This window comes from Phocoena sinus, chromosome 3 (genome assembly GCF_008692025.1).
Source record: "Phocoena sinus isolate mPhoSin1 chromosome 3, mPhoSin1.pri, whole genome shotgun sequence".
Lineage (NCBI taxonomy): Eukaryota > Metazoa > Chordata > Mammalia > Artiodactyla > Phocoenidae > Phocoena > Phocoena sinus.
This window is the reverse complement of record NC_045765.1, coordinates 141,441,646-141,469,042: the sequence shown is the minus strand read 5'-3', so window position 1 is coordinate 141,469,042 and position 27,397 is coordinate 141,441,646. Positions and strand designations below refer to the sequence as shown.

The following is a 27,397-nucleotide window of genomic DNA, read 5'->3' as shown; positions in this document are numbered from 1 at the left end:
CTTCCATGCAAATGGAAATCAAAAGAAAGCTGGAGTAGCAATACTCACATCAGATAAAATAGAATTTAAAATAAAGAATGTTAAAAGAGACAAGGAAGGACACTACATAATGATCAAGGGATCAATCCAAGAAGAAGATATAACAAATATAAATATATATGCACCCAACATAGGAGCACCTGAATACATAAGGAACTGTTAACAGCTATAAAGAGGAAATCAAGAGTAAAATAATAATAGTGAGGGACTTTAACACCTCACTTACACCAATGGACAGATCATTCTAAATGAAAATAAATAAGGAAACAGAAGCTTTAAATGATGCAATAGACCAGATAGATTTCATTGATATTTATAGGACATTGCATCCAAAAACAGCAGACTACACTTTCTTCTTAAGTGTGCATGGAACATTCCCCAGGATAGATAACATCGTAGGTCAGAGATCAAGCCTTGGTAAATTTAAGAAAATTGAAATCATATCAAGCATCTTTTCTGACCACAATGCTATGAGATTACGAATGAATTACAGGGGACAAAACGTAAAAAACACAAACACATGGAGGCTAAACAATACGTTACTAAATAACCAGGAGATCACTGAAGAAATCAAAGAGGAAATCAAAAAGATACCTAGAGACAAATAACAATGAAAACACAACTATCCAAAACCTATGGGATGTAGCAAAAGCAGTTCTAAGAGGGAAGTTTATAGCTATACAAGCCTACTTCAAGAAACAAGAAAAATCTCAAATAAACAATCTAACCTTACACCTAAAGGAACTAGAGAAAGAAGAACAAACAAAACCCAAGGTTAGCAGAATGAAAGAAATCATAAAGACCAGAGCAGAAATAAATGAAATAGAAACAAAGAAAACAATAGCAAAGATCAATAAAACTAAAAGTTGGTTCTTTGAGAAGATAAACAAAATTGATAAACCATTAGCCAGACTCATCAAGAAAAAGAGGGAGAGGACTCAGATCAATAAAATTAGAAATGAAAAAGGAGAAGTTACAACAGACACACAGAAATACAAAACATCCTAAGAGAGTACTATAAGCAACTCTATGCCAATAAAATGGACAACCTGGAAGAAATGGACAAATTCTTAGAAAGGTATAACCTTCCAAGACTGAACCAGGAAGAAACAAGAAATATGAACAGATCAATCACAGGAAATGAAATTGAAACTCTGATTAAAATTTTTCTGACAAAAGTCCAGGACCAGATGGCTTCACAGGTGAATTCTATCAAACATTTAGAGAAGAGCTAACACCCAGCCTTCTCAAACTCTTCCAAAAAATTGCAGAGGAAGGAACACTCCCAAACTGATTCTATGCGGCCACCATCACCCTGATACCAAAACCAGACAAAGATACTACAAAAAAAGAAAATTACAAACCAATATCACTGATGAATATAGATTCAAAAATACTCAACAAAATACTGCAAACAGAATGCAACAACACATTGAAAGGATCATACACCATGATCAAGTGGGATTTATCCCAGGGATGCAAGGATTCTTCAGTATGCGCAAATCAATCAATGTAATACACCATATTAGTAAATTGAAGAATAAAAACTATATGATCATCTCAATAGATGCAGCTAAAGCTTTTGACAAAATTCAACACTGATTTATGATAAAAACTCTCCAGAAAGTGGGCATAGAGGGAACCTACCTCAACATAATAAAGGCCATAAATGGCAAACCCACAGCAAACACCATTCTCAATGGTGAAAAATTGAAAGCGTTTCCTCTAAGATCAGGAACAAGACAAGGATGTCTGCTCTCATGGCTATTATTCAACATAGTTTTGCGAGTCCTAGCCACGGCAATCAGAGAAGAAAAAGAAATAAAAGGAATACAAATTGGAAAAGAAGAAGTAAAACTGTCACTGTTTGCAGATGACATGGTACTATACATAAAGAATGCTAAAAATGCCACCAGAAAACTACAAGACCTAATCAATGAATTTAATAAAGTTGCAAGAAACAAAATTAATGCACAGAAATCTCTTGCATTCCTATACACTAATGATGAAAAATCTGAAAGAGAAATTAAGGAAACATTTCCATTTACCATTGCAACAAAAAGAATAAAATACCTAGGAATAAACCTACCGAGGGAGACAAAAGACCTGTATGCAGAAAACTATAAGACACTGATGAAAGAAATTAAAGATGATACCAACAGATGGAGGGATATACCATGTTCTTGGATTGGAAGAATCAACATTGTGAAATTGACTATAGTACCCAAAGCAATCTACAGATTCAATGCAATCCCTATTAAATTACCAATGGCATTTTTTATGGAACTAGAACAAATCATCTTAAAATTTGTACGGAGACACAAAAGACCCCGTATAGCGAAAGCAGTCTGGAGGGAAAAAAACGGATCTGGAGGAATCAGACTCCCTGGCCTCAGACTCTATTACAAAGCTACAGTAATCAAGAAAATATGGTACTGGTACAAAAACAGAAACATAGATCAATGGAACAAGATAGAAAGCCCAGAGATAAACCCACACACCTATGGTCAATTAATCTATGACAAAGGAGGCAAGGATATACAATGGACAAAAGAAAGCCTCTTCAATAAGTGGTGCTGGGAAAACTGGACAGCTATATGTAAAAGAATGAAATTAGAACACTCCCTAACACCATACACAAAAATAAACTCAAAATGGATTTGAGACCTAAATGTAAGACCAGACACTATAAAACTCTTAGAGAAAAACATAGGAAGAACACTCTTTGACATAAATCACAGCAAGATCTTTTTTTTTTGGTGGTACGCAGGCCTCTCACTGCTGTGGCCTCTCCTGTTGCGGAGCACAGGCTCCGGACGTGTAGGCTCAGCGGCCATGGCCCACGGGCCCAGCCGCTCCGCGGCATGTGGGATCTTCCCAGACCGGGGCACGAACCCGTGTCCCCTGCATTGGCAGGTGGACTCTCAACCACCACGCCACTAGGGAAGCCCGCAAGATCTTTTTTGATCCACCTCCTAGAGTAATGGAAATAAAAACAAAAATAAACAAATGGGACGTAATGAAACTTAAAAGCTTTTGCACAGCAAAGGAAACCATAAACAAGATGAAAAGACAACCCTCAGAATGGGAGAAATATTTGCAAACGAGTCAACGGATAAAGGATTAATCTCCAAAATATATAAACAGCACATGCAGCTCAATATTAAAGAAACAAACGACCCAATCCAAAAATGGGCAGAAGACCTAAATAGACATTTCTCCAAAGAAGACATACAGATGGCCAAGAAGCACATGAAAAGCTGCTCAGCATCACAAATATTAGAGAAATGCAAATCAAAACTACAATGAGGTATCACCTCACACCAGTTAGAATGGGGACATCATCAGAAAATCTACAAACAACAAATGCTGGAGATGGTGTGGAGAAAGGGGAACACTCTTGCACTGTTGCTGGGAATGTAAATTGATACAGTCACTATGGAAAACAGTATGGATGTTCCTTAAATAATGAAAAATAGAATTACCATATGATACAGCAATCCCACTACTGGGCATATACCCAGAGTAAATCATAATTCAAAAAGACACATGCACCCCAGTGTTCATTGCAGCACTATTTACAATAGCCAGGTCATGAAAGCAACCTAAATGCCCATTGACAGACGAATGGATTAAGAAGATGTGTTACATATATACAATGGAATATTACTCAGCCATAAAAAGGAACGAAATTGGGTCTTTTGTTGAGACATGGATACAGAGTGTAGTAAGTCAGAAAGAGAAAAACAAATATCGTATATTAACGTATGTATGTGGAACCGAGAACAATGGTACAGATGAATCGGTTTGCAGGGCAGAAGTTGAGACACAGATGTAGAGAACAAACATATGGACACCAAGGGGGGATAGCTGGGGGGTGGTGGGGATGGTGGTGTGATGAATTGGGCGATTGGGATTGATATGTATACACTGATGTGTATAAAACTGATGACTAATAAGAACCTGTTGTATAAAAAAATAAATAAAATAAAATTTAAAAAAGAAGTATAAGAAAAATCCAATTGCAAATGCAGTTGGAGTAGATAAGAGAAATGGATATGGTTTAATAGGTTTACAAGAGTTGTTTAAGTTCTTGGGAGGTTTTGCTGAGTGGAGTTATGAAATTTGTTCAGTCAGGTAGGTACCAGAAATGCTTGAAAAAAAAATTCAATATGTAAATTTATACACATAATGGGAAACATGTAAGGGAGTTTAATTACTTAAATTTATTATAAACATAACTATTGATCTGAAAGAAGTTAGTCTGAGTTTTCCAATCATTAATCAGAGATCCCCCTGAAAATAATTATTCTTATTTAAATAAAAATTGCTAGGTGTATAAATTGCATAGCAAGTTATATTATGTGAGTTTAAGTATTTAAAATAAATTAGGCCTTTGCATTATTAACTTTAGTGAATTAAATATTAATTAAAAGCACAAGATATAAATACCTTAGACATCAAAATACACTGACATTTTACAGAATAAAATCTATAGTTCTTTTCATGGTATATAGTTCTTAAGATCTGTCCTGCTCTTTTAGAGTTTTATTTTCCATATTTCCTCTTCTTACATTGTCTTCTTTTCACATATTAATACTGAATTCACTTATTCTCTGAACACTGCTTTCTTGTTTCTCCATGCTTAGCCCCCCTGCTGTTTGCCTTCTCTGGAATAATTCTCCCTTCTCATCATCCCCTGCTGTGGCCCTCCTTAATCTTTAAATCTTTAAGCCTCTTTTTAAACACTCCCTCCTCTGTGAAGTTATCCCAACTCCCCCAAGCTCACACAGTTGCTGCTTCCATATGTCATACATTGCTCACTACAGAGATTATTCTGGATTGCTATAATTATAGAGCAATTACTTGCAGGTCTCTATTCCTACTACAAAACCATAAGCCCTTGGAATAAAGAGATTATCACTGTTAGTTAATTTATTATTATGACTGTCATTTTTAGGAAGCTATTAGAATAATTCCTCTTATGTATAGGACTTTGATTTCTTTTGGCCAAATTAACGATGTCTTAGTAATACTAAGAAACGAACGCTTATTACTAAGGTGAATTGTTTATTATCATTTTTGAAGAAGAATATAAGTTAAAAAGACTACTAGACTTGCAGTTTACTTCCTGAAACACTTGGATGAATTACAAATATTTGCAAAATGAAGGGGATCTGCATAGCACACTCATACATATACACCTGTACTTTAATGTCAACCAATTATTACTTGTAGATAATGTTTGTATGCATATATATATTCATGGAACCAACATTATAGCATATAAATTTTAGTTTTATATAGGTCTGAATTCACCATATATAGAACATTAATATAGTCACTAAATATGAAATTGTGTTAAGAATAGGAATAACAGTGAAGAATAAAAGGAAGAAAGATGAGGGGAAGAAATAGGTGAGTGTCAAGGATAGACCCAGATCAAACTGTCACCAACTGCTCAAAAAAGTGTTCCAGGCATTGAGAAAAGCCACACAGAGAGATAAAGAGACAAACAACGACACTAGCCACAACCCAAGTCCTAGAAAAGTAAACAGAGGGAGCGGGTAAAGAAGAAAAGGAAGCTTATCAGTTGTTACAATAAGGACATCTATTCAAGAAGGCCTTTCACCATAGTTCTTTGTTTTAGTATAAACAAAGCATACAGAATTAAACAGGAAAAGCAAAATTAATTTAATGTCATGTTTAGAAAGCTATTAGAGCTCTATTTCCTGACTTTTAAAGATGGGAACTGTTGACCTTTATACCTTATTCGCTATTCATGACCTTTATTCCGTGACTTTAGCTCTTAATTCTCAGTTTGATTTTTAAAGAAGAAGGAGGAAATCTAAGTGACTTATAAAACTTTGTTCTATACCTGACCTTACTAAAAACGAAATCCCATGAATTTTTCTCTGGAATATGACTTCCTGTATTTAACACATGAGAAATTATAAAACTATGACTTCTTAAAGCAAATGGACTTAGGTAAGACTGTCTGGGAGTGCATGACTGATATGGCAAGTCTCAAAATTCCAGAAAGTGTTAAGCATTTCTTTCTTTTTTTTAATGTTCAAAATATGTTGAAGAAAGTGCTATTTTTTTTAACATCTTTATTGGAGTATAATTGCTTTAAAATGGTGTGTTAGTTTCTGCTTTATAAAAAAGTGAATCAGTTATACATATACATGTCCCCATATCTCCTCCCTCTTGCGTCTCCCTCCCTCCCACCCTCCCTATCCCACCCCTCTAGGTAGTCACAAAGCGCTGAGCTGATCTCCGTGTGCTATGCGGCTGCTTCCCACTAGCAATCTATTTTACGCTTGGTAGTGTATATATGTCCACGCCACTCTCTCACTTTGTGCCACCTTACTCTTACCCTTCCCTGTGTCCTCAAGTCCATTCTCTAGTAGGTCTGTGTCTTTGTTACCGTCTTGCCCCTTGGTTCTTCATGACCATTTTTTTTTTTAAGATTCCATATATATGTATTAGCATATGGTATTTGTTTTTCTCTTTCTGACTTACTTCATTCTGTATGACAGACTCTAGGTCCATCCACCTCACTACAAATAACCCAATTTCGTTTCTTTTTATGGCTGAGTAATATATGTGCTACATCTTTATCCATTCATCTGTCGATGGACACTTAGGTTGCTTCCATGTCCTGGTTATTGTAAATAGAGCTGCAATGAACATTGTGGTACATGACTCTTTTTGAATTATGGTTTTCTCAGGGTATATTCACTACTCAGCAATCCCAGTAGTGGGATTGCTGGATCATATGGTAATTATATTTTTCATTATTTAAGGAACCTCCACACTGTTTTCCATAGTGGCTGTATCAATTTACACTCCCACCAACAGTGCAAGAGGGTTCCCTTTTCTCCACACCCTCTCCAGCATTTGTTTTTGTAGACTTTCTGATGATGCCCATTCTATCTGGTGTGAGGTGATACCTCATTGTAGTTTTGATTTGCATTTCTCTAATAATTAGTGATGTTGAGCAGCTTTTCATGTGCTTCTTGGCCATCTGTATGTCTTCTTTGGAGAAATGTCTACTTAGGTCTTCTGCCCATTTTTGGATTGGGTTGTTTGTTTCTTTAATATTGAGCTGCATGAGCAGTTTATATATTTTGGAGATTAATCCTTTGTCCATTGATTCCTTTGCAAATATTTTCTCCCATTCTGAGGGTTGTCTTTTTGTCTTGTTTGTAGTTTCCTTTACTTTGCAAAAGCTTTTAAGTTTCAGTAGGTCCCATTTGTTTATTTTTGTTTTTATTTTCATTGCTCTAGGGAGGTGGATCAAAAAAGATCTTGCTGTGATTTATGTCAGAGAGTGCTCTTCCTATGTTTTCCTCTAAGAGTTTTATAGTGTCCGGTCTTACATTTAGGTCTCTATTCCATTTTGAGTTTATTTTTGTGTATAGTGTTAGGGAGTGTTCTAAATTCATTCTTTTACATGTAGCTGTCCAGTTTTCCCAGCACCACTTATTGAAGAGGCTTTCTTTTGTCCATTGTATATTCTTGCTTCCTTTATCAAAGATAAGGTGACCATTGTGCATGGGTTTACCTCTGGGCTTTCTATCCTGTTCCACTGATCTGTATTTGTTTTTGTGCCAGTACTGTACTGTCTTGATTACTGTAGCTTTGTAGTATAGTCTGAAGTCAGGGAGCCTGATTCCTCCAGCTCTGTTTTCCTTTCTCAAAATTGCTTTGGCTATTCGGGGTCTTTTGTGTCTCCTTACAAATTGTGAAATTTTTTGTTTTAGTTTTGTGACAAATGCCAGTGGTAGTTTGATAGGGATTGCATTGAATCTGTAGATTGCTTTGGGTAGTAAAGTCATTTTCACAATGTTGATTCTTCCAATCCAAGAACATGGTATATCTCTCCATCTATTTGTATCATCTTTAATTTCTTTCATCAGTGTCTTATAATTTTCTACATACAGATATTTTGTCTCCTTGGGTAGGTTTATTCCTAGATATTATATTCTTTTTGTTGCAATGGTAAATGGGAGTGTTTTCTTGATTTCACTTTCAGATTTTTCATCATTAGTGTATAGGAATGCCAGAGATTTCTGTGCATTAATTTTGTATCCTGCTACTTTACAAAATTCATTGATTAGTTCTAGTAGGTTTCTGGCATCTTTAGGATTCTCTATGTATAGTATCATGTCATCTGCAAACAATTACAGTTTTACTTCTTCTTTTCCAATTTGTATTCCTTTTATTTCTTTTTCTTCTCTGATTGCTGTGGCTAAAACTTCCAAATCTATGTTGAGTAATAGTGGTGAGAGTGGGCAACCTTGTCTTGTTCCTGATCTTAGTGGAAATGGTTTCAGTTTATCACCATTGAGGACGATGTTGGCTGTGGGTTTGTCATATATGGCCTTTATTATGTTGAGGAAAGTTCCCTCTATGCCTACTCTCTGGAGGGCTTTTATCATAAATGGGTTTTGAATTTTGTCATAAGTGTTAAGCTTTTCTAACTAATAAAAAGGTTATAATGGTAAATTCTTACTTTTCCTCTAATTTTAGAGCCAGAAAAAGAAAAGTCTTACACTGACTAAGAATGACCTCAGGGTAAGAACTGCTTAACATTTCCTTTTCCAACCTTAGTCATTTCCATTATTTATTACTTCACTTTTCCTGTTTCATTACTGTTAGTAACCATGTAATTTGCTTTGTATACCACAATATTCAACCACTGGTTCTGTGTTCATATGAATGAGTTATACTGTTAAAATTATAATTAATTTTTTAAAATGGTACCAAGAAATGCGTTACCCTAAAGATATTGATTTGAACACTAAAACTGATAAATGAGCTCCTTTGACCCATTTCAGTTCCTCTTCAGATGTCTGAGTAAAATAGAAAATGGAACTAGCTGATTTCTGACCACTAGGTGGGGAAACAATACAATTTAAAATACAGTACAACTTTGGCCTCAACTACTGTCTTTTTGAAGATGTTTATTATTCGTAATTCTCACCTGCCTCCAATTCTTCACATTCTTAAGGCATACTGACCTGAAAGATATAATTACAAGTGACTTCTGGGAAGTAGGCAGGTGATAAAGGCCGGGAGATCTCCTGAAATTCTTTCTTTGATCCCGATTCCTTTTCTTGCCATAAGCAATACAGACTCTACACCCTGGGGAGAACTGTGAACCTTATCAGTCTTTTATGCCTTTGGGAAGCCAGTCCCTCACCTGAGCACTAGTTCTTCGTTGTTCTAATTCTTGGTTCTAGGAATTCACTTCCTTAGTGATCTTAACAGTGTCAGGACTTTAAGTGTGGAATATACACCCATAACTCTCAAATATATATTTTTAACCGAGAACTCTCTCCCAAACTCTTCACTTCTTATACCTAATTGCCTCCTCAACATCTGCGCTTGTGTGTTTAATAGATGCCACAAGCTTAACATAGCTGGGCTCTCCTGATCTTCCCCAGGCCCAAACTTGCTCACCTTCAGCCAATCCCATTTCGGTTGATGGACACATCAGCCTTGGAGTTACTCAGGCTCAGACCTTGGAGCCACATTGGATCCACTTTTTATTTCATACCCCAAATCCAAATTCTGTAGTCTCTACCTTCAAAATACATCCAGAATCTGGACCTCGTACCATTTGCCCTGCACCCTCCTGGTTAGAGCCACCTCTGCACCTTGCCTGCACTTCTGCCCTATCTGCCTAACTGGTTTCCCTTCTTCAATTTTTGCCAACTGTCCCTTTTCAGACAGCTGTTAAGGTGATATTTACAAAACATAAGTGTGAGAACGTCACTGCTCTGCTCTAGCTCTTCAGGGTTTCCCATTTCACTTAGGATAAGAGCTGTAATCTCTATCATGACCCACAGGGACCTGCATGAGCTGAATCTTTCCCTCCTACTCCTTCCCTTGTTCATCTACTCCAGCCCCAGCTACCTCCTTCTGAGTCCCTGGACATTCTAGGGCTCTGTTCTGTCTGTCCTCTCTGCCTGGAATGGTCTTCCTCCAGATATCTGCGTGACTAACTCCTTCACCTCCTTGAGTCTTTGCTCCAGTATAACTTCCTATAAGGGAAGTGACCCTCACCTGTCCCTTTAAAGTTGCAACATGCTGTCCCCAACCCTCACACTACACCACTAACCTGCTTTACTTTCTCCTATAGCACTTGATATTTCCTAACATGCTATATCCTTTACTTGTTTATTATTTTTTTTTCCCTTGTGTCTCTTGCCCCCTGTTTTATGTGGGCAGGAATCTTTATTTTGTTCACTGATATTTTGTGAATTTCTATTGCAAAGGCACAAAGTAGTGGCTAAAAAAATTATTATTGGAAGGGTGGTGGTGAGAAGAAAAAGCATAGAACATACATCACTCACAATTTTACTTAAAAATCATTCCATATATTTCCCTCTCACATGAAATATAAATTTGTGAGACTGAATATCAAGACCGATGTTACTTTCATTTCCTCTTTGTGTCTTTTCTAGCTTCCCCTCCTTGGGGGAAAGTTTCCAACCCAGATATTTCTTCATTTTGGATTTTACTTGAGCTCTCTGATGGGAGCTTGAAAGCCGTACACCATACACCACATTTTTACTTAAAAAAAAAATTGTCTTATAGATGTCCCTTGGCTTTTGTTTTCTCTGTTCTCTTCATTCGACATTTAACTTTCAGATGTGCCAGTTCTAGCTTATCTAGGCAATGTAACATCTAAGATTCTTGTTTCTCTCCATCTTTTTTCTGAGAGTAAGAGTAACTCTTAGATGAATCAAACTTTCTTATTAGGAGTCCTTAATAAGATGGAAATAGGGATGAGGTTAAGTTTATTACAATTGGTGGATTTTGCTGATTTCTGATGAAAACACTATTACAAGTGAAAATTTGAACCTGGCTGGTTGGCGGGCTCTTTTCAACTTTGTACGAATTTCCTACAAAGTTGGGAAATTGACCAGCATTGGTATGATGTTGTAGTCCAGGCTACTGGTCTCTTTTTGAAATCCTTTCTTCTTTTTATAACTTTTTATTCTCCACCTTATCACAGTGGATTCTAGGGTGTAGGTTTACAGAAAAGAGTTATCATAGCAGGCCTGAAGTTGCTATTTTTAAAAGAATCTTCTATCAAAATGGGCTGTTAGTTTGTAACTGGGAACTCAGCTCCGAAAGCATTTCCTGCACTGATAGGAAAAGTTGCCTAATGATAAGAATGCTTTGCTGTGCCTAGATTGTATAAACAACATGACTTACGGTGAACACCTGCTTTCCTTCTAGAAGTCTGGTATTTTGGTAGTTGCTAGGCAGAAGGTGTCTAGGTGCCAGCTTTCAGTAAAAGCTGCCTCTAAAAGGCTTTCCTGAGAAGCAACATTACACTTGTATTGCATTTTTGTACATGGAGAAAAGAGCAGTCCTACTCTGTCCACTGCCAGGTTTAGAAGGAGAGTGGGAGTGGGATAAATCTTAGCCATGAGTACTACTATGTTCTGAGTCCCGTGTGTCCTTTTAGTGGATCATCAATCATATGGGTGGTCTTGGGGACTCCCAAACAGCAGGAATAATGCCAAACCCTCCTCCTCTCCATGATTTCTTCAATCAAAGAACTACCAGTCTTTATGCCTTAGAAATTATCAGGAATTCATGCTCAAGCTATTTACTGAAATTTCTCACTAGAATTAAACAGGATCCAGAAGCCTAACTGAAGCCAGGAGCTGGGATAGAGTCATATAATAAAATTCAAAAGTACTAAGATCGAAATCTAATGGGTTAAATTCATCAGAGTAAGAACAAAATTAGGAAAAAGACACAGGATTTAATACATGTGAAAGGAAAGTAATTTACACAGAAATCAAGTGTATATAAGAACACCTATTAGTTATTTTAATTAAACTAATATTTATTTGACACATATCTTAGTAGGCAGATGGCTAACACTCTTTATTTGGTAGCTGGTAATCATAAATTAGGATTCATAAACTCAAATGCCTGGAAGGGCATGTAGTTAACATAAATGCACAGTGCAGCTTATACAGAGGATTGTAGCCACTAAGCTGCTCTAACACCTTCTAGTTAGTTGAAGTTATGCCTTTAACCACACCCCCGACCCAAAGCCTAATAAAGTGAAACATAGTGGTGGCTACCCATGGCAAACATGTTTTCAACCCCTGCTCTAAATTGTAATCATCAGCATTAAAGGAAAGCTGTCAATCGGATTTTGATATTAATAGATTTTATCAGAAGGATTAAGGATATTAAGTACTTTAAATGTAATGAATATCAATCTGATAGGGGATTGAAGTGAAGGAAAAACAAACGTAGCTAAATATTTTGGCATATTACTTACTTGTGGTAAAGGAGAATCATGCAAAACAATTTTCTAGAAGAGGAAACGGAAGATCTACTCTGACTTGCCAAAGGAATCTATGCTTGCCATCGTCTGGCTATTTCTTTTTAAAACATTTCATCTATCCCAAGCTTCTGCTTGCTTTTTCCTCAACCAGCTATTCTGGTAAATCACGGATAAAGAGCCCGTGCATACAACCCATACAGTTTTGACATTTCTAAAACTACCATCTAAGAAAAGTGAGAGTGGGCTTGAATAAGTTTCCTAGTGTTTTAATACACAGTCAAAAATCTGACTATTCAGAGAAAATCTCCATTTTTTACTTAAAGGAGGTTATTTAGCAGAGTGGTTAAAAGCTCACATTTTCTTTGGACTCAGACTGACATTGACTCACATTTGGAGAAGTTACTTAGCCTCTGTAAAGTTCCATTTACTCATCTGTGACAGGATGATAACACTATCCACTCAATAAAGTTATAAGGATTATACATGTAACGTGCCTAGCACATCATAGGCAGTGAGTAAAATATGGTGGTGGTGGTGGTGATGATAATGGTGGTGATGGTGGTTGTGATAGCGGTGATGATGGCAATGATGGTGCTGGTGGTGATGATAATGATGGTGGTGGTGATGATGATAATGGTGATGGTGGTGATGGCTGTGGTGTTGGTGATGATAATGGTGGTGATGATGTTAATGGTGGTTGTGGTGATGCTAATGGTGATGGTGGTGGTGCTGACCTGAAGAATGCTTCAGAACTTCTAAAAAGGCACTGGAAAATTTCTTCAGATGAACTCTTAAGGGGAAAACCACTGAAAAAACAGAGAAATAAGAGTTGCTCAAAGGTATGGTGTGTGAGAGCAGCTCGCTCAGCCATCTTCTCCCCCTACCAACTGCTCATCTTTGTGGATCCATTAGCTTACCATGGAACCCACAGCATTCAGCCAAACATAGTTTGAAAATCCATGGCAAGAGACTGACAAAGAAATGGCAAGATAACCTTTTGCTTACTTGAGATCTAAGGGAGGTTTAATGTTTCTGGGAGGTAGACTTGGGACTGCCGATTGTGTTGGGTGAGATGCTGGCAATGGTGGCTGGCAGGCTGGATGGGATGGTGGAGGTGGTGGTAGGGAAGTTGTTGAGTAGGACGTTGAGACCTTGCTGGTACCTAAGAAGCAAAGCAAAAAATACTGTGAATTAAGACAAATCTTCAAACTATAAGAACTGGCTATTCCAAGTATGTAGAAATGAGGATTTTAAACATAAATATGTAAGAAATGCATTCTAATTATTCTAATTAATGCTGTAAAGAGTTTAATACTCTCAGTATCATGTGACATGGCTTTTTTATTTTCTTTCTGCATACCAGCTTTTATATTTACACAATTAAAAGATCTACATATTTTTATTCTTAAATGCTTACAAAATCTCTATAGCATTATGATTCTCTGAATCCTCCTCAACACTCTTGCCCTCATAAAGTCATTTGTTTTTCCTTCTTATTTTTCTTTTTAAGTTCATTTTTTTCCACACACACACACACACACACACACACACACACACACACACTGTATTTTATTTTTACAAGAGATAAATAAACTGACACCAAGCATTGTAAATGGATGACCACAACAAAAGCAACAACGGTTGCAATTACCAAACATGAAAAATACTCATACTGTGTCATAATATTGACATTCAGTCCAGTAATCCTCCACTGTAACAGCTCCTTTACTTTGCAGTGAAAATTGATTTGTATATTTTTTGCCTCTGAGTCCTTGTGGGATTTCTTTTTTTTAATTCAAACAGAAAGTCACAAAAATTATAATCATCCACATCAGTTCACTCAGTCCCATGTAATTAATTTGTTTTTATCTTGATCTTTTGTTAGCACTTTTATGAATTCATCAGGTTTCCTTTAGAGTTCTGAAAATGCTCATTCATTCAGTTCAGCAGTATAGTCAGTTACCAGAAACCTGTACTTGTCAGAGGCTTTTCATAAATTCCTTGAAGATGAAACCCTTTTATAGGAACACTTTTGCAAAAGCATCAGAGTACACTCAGAAATGTCTGTAAATGACAAAAGACTTAAAAATGACCACGGTTTAAAGATTTGAAGAAAGTTCATAATAATGCAATTGACAAGGAAATTTATTTATTTCTGAGATATACATTTTACATTTTAAAGTAATAACTAGAATTATGATTTATAACTTTATACCAGAACATATAAGATTTTTAGAAGTTTCATGTAACATCTAAAACATTTATATTAACATATTTCCATACAAATAACCCAAAGAAAGTTTAGTATTAGTTGTTGTTTTTTTGTTTTTTTTTTATACTGCAGGTTCTTATTAGTCATCAATTTTATACACATCAGTGTATACATGTCAATCCCAATCGCCCAATTCAGCACACCACCATCCCCCCACTCCGTGGTTTTCCACCCTTGGTGTCCATACGTTTGTTCTCTACATCTGTGTCTCAAATATTCCCTGCAAACCAGTTCATCTGTACCATTTTTCTAGGTTCCACATACATGCATTAATATATGATATTTATTTTTCTCTTTCTGAATTACTTCACTATGTATGACAGGCTCTAGGTCCATCCATGTCTCAACAAATGACTCAATTTTGTTCCATTTTATGGCTGAGTAAGACTCCATTGTATATAAATACCACATCTTCTTCATCCATTCGTCTGTTGATGGGCATTTAGGTTGCTTCCATGACCTGGCTATTGTAAATAGTGCTGCAATGAACAGTGGGGTGCATGTGTCTTTTTGAATTATGGTTTTCTCTGAGTATATGCCCAGTAGTGGGATTGCTGGGTCATATGGTAGTTCTATATTTAGTTTTTTAAGGAACCTCCATACTGTTCTCCATAGTAGCTATATCAATTAACATTCCCACCAACAGTGCAAGAGGGTCCCCTTTTCTCCACACCCTCTCCACCATTTGTTGTTTGTAGGTTTTCTGATGATGCCCACTCTAACTGGTGTGAGGTGATACCTCATTGTAGTTTTGGTTTGCATTTCTCTAATCATTAGTGATGTTGAGCAGCTTTTCATGTGCTTCTTGGCCATCTGTATGTCTTCTTTGGAGAAATGTCTATTTAGGTCTTCTGCTCATTTTTGGATTGGGTTGTTTGTTTCTTTAATATTGAGCTGCATGAGCTGTTTATATATTTTGGAGATTAATCCTTTGTCCATTGATTCCTTTGCAAATATTTTCTCCCATTCTGAGGGTTGTCTTTTCGTCTTGTTTATGGTTACCTTTGCTGTGAAAAAGCTTTTAAGTTCCATTATGTCCCATTTGTTTATTTTTGGTTTTATTTCCATTACTCTAGGAGGTGGATCAAAAAACATCTTGCTGTGATTTATGTCAGAGAGTGTTCTTCCTATGTTTTCCTCTAAGAGTATTATAGTGTCCAGCATTACATTTAGGTCTCAAATCCATTTTGAATTTATTTTTGTATATGGTGTTAGGGAGTGTTCTAATTTCATTCTCTTACTTGTAGCTGTCCAATTTTCCAAGCACCACTTATTGAAGAGACTGTCTTTTCTCCATTGTATATCTTTGCCTCCTTTGTCATAGATTAGCTGACCATAGGTGCGTGGGTTTATCTCTTGGCTTTCTATCTTGTTCCATTGATCTATATTTCTGTTTTTGTACCAGTACCATATTGTCTTGATTACTGTAGCTTTGTAGTATAGTCCGAAGTAAGGGAGTCTGATTCCTCCAGCTCTGTTTTTTTCCCTCAAGACTTCTTTGGCTGCTCGGGGTCTCTTGTGTCTCCATACAAAATTTAAGATGATTTGTTCTAGTTCCATAAAAAACGCCACTGGTAATTTGATAGGGATTGCATTGAATCTGTAGATTGCTTTGGGTGGTATAGTCATTTTCACAATATTGATTCTTCCAATCCAAGAATATAGTATATCTCTCCATCTGTTGGTATAATCCTTAATTTCCTTCATCAGTGTCTTATAGTTTTCTGCATACAGGTCTTTTGTCTCCCTAGGTAGGTTTATTCCTAGGTATTTTATTCTTTTTGTTGCAATGGTAAATGGGAGTGTTTCCTTAATTTCTCTTTCAGATTTTTCATTATTAGTGTATAGGAATGCAAGAGATTTCTGTGCATTAATTTTGTATCCTGCAACTTTAACAAATTCATTGATTAGCTCCAGTAGTTTTCTGGTGGCATCTTTAGGATTCACTACGTATAGTATCATGTCATCCGCAAACACTGACAGTTTTACTTCTTCTTTTCCAATTTGTATTCCTTTTATTTCTCTGATTGCCATGGCTAGGACTTCCAAAACTATGTTGAATAATAGTGGTGAGAGTGGACATCCTTGGCTTCTTCATGATCTTAGAGTAAACGCTTTCAGTTTTTCACCATTGAGAATGATGTGTGCTGTGGGTTTGTCATATATGGCCTTTATTATGTTGAGGTAGGTTCCCTCTATGCCCACTTTCTGGAGAGTTTTTATCATAAATCAGTGTTGAATTTTGTCAAAAGCTTTTTCTGCATCTATTGAGATGATCATATGGTTTTTATTCTTCAATTTACTAATATGGTGTATTACATTGATTGATTTGCACATACTGAAGAATCCTTGCATCCCTGGGATAAATCCCACTTGATCATGGTGTATGATCCTTTCAATGTGTTGTTGCATTGTGTTTGCAGTATTTTGTTGAGTATTTTTGAATCTATATTCATCAGTGATATTGGTCTGTAATTTTCTTTTTTTGTAGTATCTTTGTCTGGTTTTGGTATCAGGGTGATGGTGGCCGCATAGAATCAGTTTGGGAGTGTTCCTTCCTCTGCAATTTTTTGGAAGAGTTTGAGAAGGATGGGTGTTACTCTTCTCTAAATGTTTGATAGAATTCACCTGTGAAGCCACGTGGTCCTGGACTTTTGTTTGTCAGAAAAATTTTAATCAGAGTTTCAATTTTATTTCCTGTGATTGATCTGTTCATATTTCTTGTTTCTTCCTGGTTCAGTCTTGGAAGGTTATACCTTTCTAAGAATTTGTCCATTTCTTCCAGGTTGTCCATTTTATTGGCATAGAGTTGCTTATAGTACTCTCTTAGGATGTTTTGTATTTCTGTGTGTCTGTTGTAACTTCTCCTTTTTCATTTCTAATTTTATTGATCTGAGTCCTCTCCCTCTTTTTCTTGATGCGTCTGGCTAATGGTTTATCAATTTTGTTTATCTTCTCAAAGAACCAGCTTTTAGTTTTATTGATCTTTGCTATTGTTTTCTTTGTTTCTATTTCATTTATTTCTGCTCTGGTCTTTATGATTTCTTTCCTACTGCTAACTTTGGGTTTTGTTTGTTGTTCTTTCTGTATTTCCTTTAGGTGTAAGGTTAGATTGTTTACTTGAGATTTTTCTTGTTTCTTGAAGTATGCTTGTATAGCTATAAACTTCCCTCTTAGAACTGCTTTTGCCGTAACCCATAGGTTTTGGAGAGTCGGGTTTTCATTGTAATTTGCCTCTAGGTATTTTTTGATTTCCTCTTTGATTTCTTCAGTGATCTCTTGGTTGTTTAGTAACGTATTGTGTAGCCTACATGTGTTTGTTTTTTTTTACATTTTTTTCCCCTGTCATTCATTTCTAATCTCATAGGTTTGTGGTCAGAAAAGATGCTTGATTTGATTTCAATTTTATTAAATATACTGAGGCTTGATTTGTGACCCATGATGTGATCTATCCTGGAGAATGCTCTGTGCACACTTGAGAAGAAAGTGTAATGTGCTGTTTTTGGATGGAATGTTGTATAAATATCAATTAAATCTATGTGGTCTATTGTATCATTTAAAGCTTCTGGTTTTTTGTTTATTTTCATTTTGGATGATTTGTCCATTGGTGTAAGTGAGGTGTTAAAGTCCCCCACTATTATAGTTTTACTCTCGATTTCTTCTTTTATAGATGTTAGCAGTTGCCTTATGCATTCAGGTGCTCCTATGTTGGGTGCATATATATTTATATTTGTTATATCTTCTTCTTGGATTGATCCCTTGATCATTATTTAGTGTCCTTCCTTGTCTCTTGTAACTTTCTTTACTTTAAACTCTATTTTATCTGATATGAGTATAGCTACTCCAGCTTTCTTTTGATTTCCATTTGCATGGAATATCTTTTCCATCCCCTCACTTTCAGTCTGTTTGTGTCCCAAGGTCTGAAGTGGGTCTGTTGTAGACAGCAGATATATGGGTCTTGTTTTTGTATCCATTCAGCAAGCCTGTGTCTTTTGGTTGGAGCATTTAATCCATTCATGTTTAAGGTAATTATCAATATGTATATTCCTATGACGATTTTCTTAATTGTTTTGGGTTTGTTTTTGTAGATCCTTTTCTTCTCTTGTGTTTCCCAGTTAGAGAAGTTCCTTTAGCATTTGTTGTAGAGCTGGTTTGGTAGTTCTGATTTCTCTTAGCTTTTGCTTGTCTGTAAAGCTTTTGATTTCTCCATTGAATCTGAATGAGATCCTTGCTGGGTAGAGTAATCTTAGTTGTAAGTTCTTCCCTTTCATCACTTTAAGTATAACATGACACTCCCTTCTGGCTTGTAGAGTTTCTGCTGAGAAATCAGCTGCTAACCTTATGGGAGTTCTCTTGTATGTTATTTGTCATTTTTCCCTTGCTGCTTTCAATAATTTTTCTCTGTCTTTAGTTTTTGCCAATTTGATTACTATGTGTCTTGGTGTGTTTCTCCTTGGGTTCATCCTGTATGGGACTCACTGCGCTTCCTGGACTTGGGTGGCTATTTGCTTTCCCATGTTAGGGAAGTTTTCGACTATAACCTCTTCAAATATTTTCTCTGGTCGTTTCTCTCTCTCTTCTCCTTCTGGGACCCCTATAATGCGAATGTTGTTGCATTTAATGTTGTCCCAGAGGTCTCTTAGGCTGTCTTCATTTCTTTTCATTCTTTTTTCTGTATTCTGTTCCACAGCAGTGAATTCCACCATTCTTTTTTCCAGGTAACTTATCTATTCTTCTGCCTCAGTCATTCTCCTATTGATTCCTTCTAGTGTAGTTTTCATTTCAGTTATTGTATTGTTCATCTCTGTTTGTTTGTTCTTTAATTCTTCTAGGTCTTTGTTCAACATTTCTTGAATCTTCTCGATCTTTACCTCCATTCTGTTTCCAAGGTCCTGAATCATCTTTAGTATCATTATTCTGAATTTTTTTTCTGGAAGGTTGCCTACCTCCACTTCATTTAGTTGTTTTTCTTGGGTTTTACCTTGTTCCTTCATCTGATACATAGCCCTCTGACTTTTCATCTTGTCTGTCTTTCTGTGAATGTGGTTTTTTTCCCACAGGCTGCAGGACTTTAGTTCTTGCTTCTGCTGTCTTCCCTCTGGTGAATGAGGCTATCTAAGAGGCTTGTGTAAGTTTCCTGATGGGAGGGACTTGTGATGGGTAGAGCTGACTGTTGCTGTGGTGGGCAGAGCTCAGTAAAACTTTAATCCACTTGACTGTTGATGGGTGGGGCTGGGTTCCCTCCCTGTTGGTTGTTTTGCCTGAGGAGCCTACCTGGGCTCTTTGGTGGGGCTAATGACACACTCTGGGAGGGCTCACGCCAAGGAGTACTTCCCAGAACTTCTTTTGCCAGTGTCCTTGTCCCCATGGTGAGCCACAGCCATCCCCCACCTCAGCAGGAGACCCTCCAACACTAGCAGGTAGGTCTGATTCAGTCCCCCTGGGGTCACTGATCCTTCCCCTGGGTCCCGATACGCATACTACTTTGTGTGTGCCCTCCAAGAGCGGAGTCTCTGTTTCCTCCAGTCCTGTCAAAGTCCTGCGAACAATTCTCACTAGGCTTCACAGTGTGATTCCCTAGGAATTCCCCCTCCTGTTGCTGGACCCCCAGGTTGGGAAGCCTGATGTGGGGCTTGGAACCTTCACTCCAGTGGGTGGACTCCTGTGGTATAAGTGTTCTCTAGTCTGTGAGTCACCCACCAGCAGTTATGGGATTTGATTTGACTGTGATTGCGCCCCTCCTACCATCTCATTGTGGCTTCTCCTTTTTCTTTGGATCTGGGGTGTCTTTTTTGGTGAGTTCTAGTGTCTTCCTGTTGATGATTGTCCAGCAGCTGGTTGTGATTCTGGTGTTCTCGCAAGAGGGAGTGAGAGCACTTCCTTCTACTCCGCCATCTTGGTTCCTCCCCTCATACACTCGACATGGCTTTTTGAATATTCCATTTCTTTCCCTACCTCCCCCCACCCCCAGTTTGTATGTATAATTGACAAATAAAATTGTAAGTTGTTTAAAGTGTATATATGATGATTTGATATACATATATATTGTGAAAGGTTTCCCCCCATCAAGTTAGTTAACATCCATCACCTCACATATTGACCTTTTTTAGGGTTGGTGGTGAGAATATTTAAGTTCTTTTAGCAAATTTCAGTTATGCAATACACTGTTATCAACTGTAGTCACCATGTTTTATTTTAGATCCTCTGACTTTACACATCTCATAACTGAAAGTTTCTACCCTTTGACCAACCACTTCTTCCTTTTTTCCCCCCATTCCAGCCCCTGGCAACCACTTTTCTACTATTTATAGACTGTACAAAAACCTTCCAAATTCCTTTTAGATATTTCTGCCTCTCTCCAAAATTTTTCACTTATGGTGATTATTAAAAATACTACCCTCTCTCCTTTCTCTCACAGTCCTCTTGGAGTTTTCAAAATTGCTCAGCCCCTGCACCCCTGACTTGTGACACTTCTTGCAAGGTGCAAATCTCACAGGAATAGCTCATTTTCTCTTTTGGCACCTATGTTTTTGGGTTGAGGTGGGGAGAATTAGTTCCCTTATAAATCTGGTAAATAAAAATTTTTAACTGATTACATTTATGTTAAAAATATTTTGTCTAGGGCTTCCCTGGTGGTGCAGTGGTTGAGAGTCTGCCTGCCAATACAGGGGACGTGGGTTCATGCCCCGGTCCGGGAAGATCTCACATGCCGCGGAGCAGCTAGGCCCGTGAGCCATGGCCGCTGGGCCTGCGTGTCCGGAGCCTGTGCTCCGCAACGGGAGAGGCCACAACAGTGAGAGGCCCGTGTACCAAAAAAAAAAAAAATATATATATATATATATATATTTTTTTTTTTTTTGTCTAGTTCATTTTTGTCATAAAGTTATTTTTTTTTTGATATATAGGACTTACTACTTTTTCTCTAGTTCAATTAGTAAATTCTTACTACTTTTTCTCTAGTTCAATTAGTAAATTCTTGGGAATTCCCTGGTGGTTCAGTGGTTAGGACTCCATGCTTTCATTGCCAGGGGCCCGAGTTCGATCCCTGGTGGGGCAACTAAGATCCTGAAAGCCCCACAAGCCTTACGGTGCAGCTTTCTTATGGGCATCTGGGATGCGCCCCTGCTCTTCTGCCTGCCCAGCATCTACTCTCCCTCCCCTGGGTAGAATAACTTGAACTGCCCAGAAAGGGGTGTCACTGCTTTTCCACTGGACTTGGAACGCCAAGGGGGTCCTCTGGGAATTCTGCAGCCATCTCACCACCACCACCAGAGGGCTTGCCTGAGGGTACAGCAAAACCAGAGGAAAGCAAGGCTGGGAGATGGAGAGGGATTGGTTGGATTTTTTTTTTACTTTTGGAATATTGTTAGAGATAATTTGACAGGTTTAATGAGACACTAAACTGTGTAAGTGTCTTATTCCTCATTAAGTTTGGGAGAACACATGCTAAAGTCTTTCTATGTTACACTAGTATTTAGCAGTGGAATGTTTTGCTTTGCAAAATTTTTTTTTTAAAAAAACATGTATTCATACAGTGATCATTTGGTTAATAGGATTTTTTTTTTTTTTAGATGTTGGGGGTAGGAATTTATTAATTAATTTATTTATTTTTGCTGTGTTGGGTCTTCGTTTCTGTGCGAGGTCCTTCTCTAGTTGTGGCAAGTGGGGGCCACTCTTTATCGCGGTGCGCGGGCCTCTCACTATCGCGGCCTCTCTTGTTGCGGAGCACAGGCACCACACGCGCAGGCTCAGTAGTTGTGGCTCACGGGCCTAGTTGCTCTGCGGCATGTGGGATCCTCCCAGACCAGGGCTCAAACCTGTGTCCCCTGCATTAGCAGAAAGATTCTCAACCACTGCACCACCAGGGAAGCCCTTGCTTTGCAAAATTTATGGTCACTTTCAAATACTACAGGGAATATATTTGCATGTATACAAAATAATTCTAAGGAAAAGCATCTTAGTATTTCAGGGGGAAAAAAACAGGTAGACTTACCTTACTATAATATGATTAGCTCTAAAATCTTAATGTGGACTTTATAAAATATACCAAAATATAATTAGTAATATTGGAATTCTCAAAAACAAAAATCTAGTCTGATGTGATGGAAAGAAAAGTGTGGATATTGAATTATAATAAAGCAAGTAAAGAAGAAACAGAAACAATAAATCTATAGGAAATTTCTGAGATTAATGATAACATTAATAAATCACTTTTTTGCTAGGAACCGTTTTAGGCATTTTGCATATGGAATTTTATTTAACTTTCATAACATTCTTTTGGGTATATATTATTATCTAGCTTCCATTTGATAATTAAGAAAACTACCCAAGATCAGAAAGTCAGTAAGCAATAGAGGTGGAATTCAAACTCAGCCAGTATTTGAACCTTAGTTGATTTCTTATGATGTCTGTGCCCTTTCTGCTATGTTCTGCTCATGCCCTCAAAGTGATGAAATGGAAATTAGTGATATGTTCCAATGGACATATTAACTCATTTTTGTAAGTCCGGCTTTTCTAATTGGTACTTCTCCTCTTAGTGCAGTTTTGACAACTGTTTTCAGTTTCATTAGGGCAGTACTAGCTCTGGAGACTATAAAGTAATCTGTAAAGGAATTCAAATATATTGGTGTTTTGGATATATGTTTCAGAATTTGATCTTGGAAACCAGATAGGAGGAAAGTAGATATTCAGGAGTTAGTGGAAAATGGGCCCCCAAAGATGGATGACTGATGTGGGCTGACAGGAAAAAAAAAAAAGTCTCATGAATTGGAATTGAGGAGTTTGAAATAAAATCATGAAAGGATTTAAAAGATATGAAATAAATAAAATAAAGGGAAAGAACAACAAGTTTAGAATTTGGTGGGCATCAAGAAATAGAAATGTAAAATTTGAGACCTAACACACAAAACTCTGATCTATCTGTTTATCTATCTATCTATCCATCCATCCATCCATTTATCTATCCATCTATCTATCTATATGTGTTTGTGTATGTGTGTGTATATATATATATATATATATATATATATATATATATATATATATATATCTTATCCCCCAAGTCTCAGGGGATATTGCCTAGGTAGTCTGTGGCTTTACAAGAATTGAAAAGACAATTTGGAATTTCTTCCCCAAAGAATGACAAGTTTGTGTAGGGATATGGGCCTCATAGCAGTAGGCAGAGCTAGTCTCTTGGACAGTATAGGACAGCTCAGTGGCAGTGAGCTAATCAGGTGAATATGCATCCTACTGCCCACTCTCATCCCAAGTCAGATTCAGGAACTGTGTTCTTGGGTCTTTTAACTGGAGCCCAAGGCTTCAAGGAGATACTGAGCATTTTGCTAAAAAGCTGAATGGGAGCTTGACTTACACCTTGCTGTAACACTTGAACTTCCACAAGAGATGTAATTTTGATAATAAAATTCTTAGACATAATTTTAAAAATGTGACTAATAGAACTCACTGTACTTATAGTAGGGAACAGTTCATACTGGTTACAGAAAAACTGGGGAGAGTTGGGAATGAAGGGGAGAGAACTTGCAAAACCTTCTAGAGCAGGAAAACAACTCTCAAGAATCTGGGAAGTTAACAACCTCTGATTCAAACTTCATTCTCTTTAATTTTGGAAGCTCAGAAGAGGTCTTGTGCAAGTCATGTGCCCTGGCTCAGGCCGGCCTGGATGGGTGGAACACAAGGGTCATTTTACCAGGAGCAAACTACTGGGAGAGGCTTCCATGTGCCTAGGGGTTATCTGGCCTTGCCCTGAAGGGTGGCTCCAGGTTCACTGAACCACAAACTACCCAAAGTGGTGACATTATGTCAGGATTTAAAACTATAAATGGGGGGCTTCCATAGTGGCGCAGTGGTTGGGAATCACCTGCCAATGCAGGGGACACAGGTTCAGGCCCTGGTCCGGGAGGATCCCACTTGCTCCAGAGCGGCTGGGCCCGTGCACCACAACTACCGAGCCTGCGCTCTAGAGCCCATGAGCCACAACTACTGAGCCCACGTGCCACAGCTACTGAAGGCCGGGTGCCACAACTACTGAAGCCTGTGTGCCTAGAGCCTGTGCTCCACAACAAGAGAAGCCATTGCAATGAGAAGTCCTTGAACTGCAACGAAGAGTAGCTCCCACTCACCGCACCTAGAGAAAGCCCGTGTGCAGCAACAAAGACCCAACACAGCCAAAATAAATAAATAAATAAAATAAATGTGAAAAAAGAAAAAAACTATAAATGGAAAGACAGAGTTGAGCGGGAAGGAAAGAAGAGATGTGGAGAAGGGGAGGGGGTGATTAATGAAGAAATGGTGATGGTGGTAATGTACTCATGTTATAGAAAATGGAAATCGTATTATTTCACAAACTTTGCACTTTAGATTTTTTTGACAACTAAATACTGGTTCCTGATATTGTCACAATAATCTTGTAACACAAATATCTATGAGGACTCGGGAAATCTACCCCACAGATTCTGACATTTATGACTTTTGATTAAGAAGGTGCTTGTAACCTTCATGTCCCAAGGCGTCTAAGGAGCATCTTGAGTTGTGGTTCTGGATTTCCTTTTTAATCCATGGATTCCTCTACAAAACCAAAGACACTATCACCCAATTGCCATAAAACCCTGACTCTAGACCTAATTTCTAATTATGGTTTTGCTGGGATGTCTTAGAACTGAACCAGGAATTAGAAAACTTTAATTTTACCACCAGCTCTGTCACCAAAGAGCTCTTTGTCGTTGGCAAATCATTTAACTTCCACGTGATTTAGATTTTCCAGCTGTCAAAAGGGAGTGATATGACCCCAACTACTTCACATAGGTTTAAGGATTAGGTGAGCTGATATGTATGAAAGCATCTTGAAAAGTCTGAAGCATTATATGAACATAAAAGATGATCACACAACGATGGGGGGGGTGCCACAAATAAAATCACTACTAAGTTATCCTGACTTGAAATACTTTAAAATCATTTATATAAGGTCATTTATTTATTTGGGAATTATTATGTGCCTGCCCCAAGATTTAGCCATTGAACTGGCAACATGGAATAACTTTTATTTTCTCTAGGCCTGGATAAGCATATGGCTATTGCCCATCCAGACAGGATGAAAAGCTCTAGCAATTGTATGGCATTTCCAGAATCTGGACTGGTGAATTCTGCACTAAGAACAATCTAAACGCACACCTGATGGAACCTCTAGCAGTTGCCTGCCCGTGCACAGTCATTTACACCTAACTAAACATGGGCTTTTTCAGGATGGAGTCTCACTGAGATCTTTTCACGTTTACCATAATAGTGGTTTCAAAGTTCTCCACATTACCGGACCCTACTCATGCCTTCCTCAGTCACCACAGATTTTCTTACCTCTTGTTTTACTAACAGCATGGAGAACACTCTACCTGACCATTCCCACTTAGCCTTCATTCTAACTTAAAGTCTCCTTACATCTTGCTTCCCTCATTTCCTTTACCACTGATTCTCTGGAAAAACATCAGTCTTACCAATACTAGCTGCCATTCTTGGTTCGTATTAGTACCCGCTTCCTTATAGACCCTGCTTCATTAATCACCAACTCCCTCACTTGCATCAGGTAAGAAACATTTATTATGAAACTACTATGTGCTCTGGACTGTGTTTCATCCTTTACGATGCACTTCCCATCTTAAACATGGTTTGATCTCCTCTACTCTAAAGAAACACAATATCCTTTCTTCTTTGTCCCCCACTCTAGTTACCAGCTGCTTTTTTTCCTTCCATTCACAGCCACACTTCTTGGAACACAAGTCTATATTTGCCACTTCTATACCTTTATTGTGCTTGGGTGGCTTCATGGCAGAGGGAAGAATGAAAAGTTCTGAGGTAGAGAGGCTTGGGTTAGAAATCAGACTTCACCACTCTTATGTTAACCTTTATTTAATTGTTTATTACTCAATTTGGGGCCTTAAGTAAGTTGTTTGACTTCTCCAAGTCTTCATTTTCTCATCTGTGAAATGGTCATATACACCCACCTTGCAGAAGCACCTGAACATTGCAGCTCTTAATAAACATTCCTGTTCTTAACTGTTACTTGATCAGGCTGCATCATTGATATATGGCAGTCTGCCCACCTCAACTGTAAAAACCAAGACCTTTTCCCCAAACCAACTATGCATAATCTTGGTTCTGTTAAGATATCTTAGAATGGGTTAAGAATCAGGAAGTTTAACTCCTTACCCAGCTTGTTAGGTACCAAACAAACAAACATTACTTTCACTTTCTTGATTCCTAAACAACACCAGAAGCGAGTTTTCAACATGGGAAGTAGAATGGTTTGGTAGAAACAATATTTGTGCTAGAATCATTCAGATCTGGGTTTGACTACCAATCCCAACTAGTACTAGCTGTAGGACACTGGGTAATGTATTTTGCTTCTCTGGGTTTTATATTCCTTGCCCGTTAAAATGGGACTACTGCTTCCTAACATGCAGGATGGTTATGAGAATTAGAAATGATATGTGTACCTACCCAGCACATAGTGGGTGTTCTACTTAAGAATTATCTTAGAACCTAGAACCGTTGTGTTCTACATGGGACAGGCTCTCATTAAACCTCCGAGGGCACGTTTATGTCTCTCTGTGTACTGAGACTGGGATAATCACACTCTACTACGATTGACATTTGATCCAGTATAGAATATCATTTACAATATAGGCATATAAGTAGTATTGCCATTTATGTTAAATCATAAAATTTTTCAGAAGATCCTCAGTAGC

General features: G+C 37.6%; 1 protein-coding gene across 4 annotated transcripts in view; it reads right to left on the bottom strand.

Moving 5' to 3' along the window:
* FYB1 (FYN binding protein 1) overlaps nt 1–27,397 on the bottom strand; it is a 178,296-nt gene that overhangs the window by 39,489 nt on the left and 111,410 nt on the right. For all 4 annotated transcript variants that reach the window (XM_032626744.1, XM_032626745.1, XM_032626746.1 and 1 more), the window contains one exon: nt 13,376–13,532. In XM_032626744.1, the coding sequence (XP_032482635.1) occupies nt 13,376–13,532 (157 nt within the window). The remainder of the gene's footprint in view (nt 1–13,375; nt 13,533–27,397) is intronic.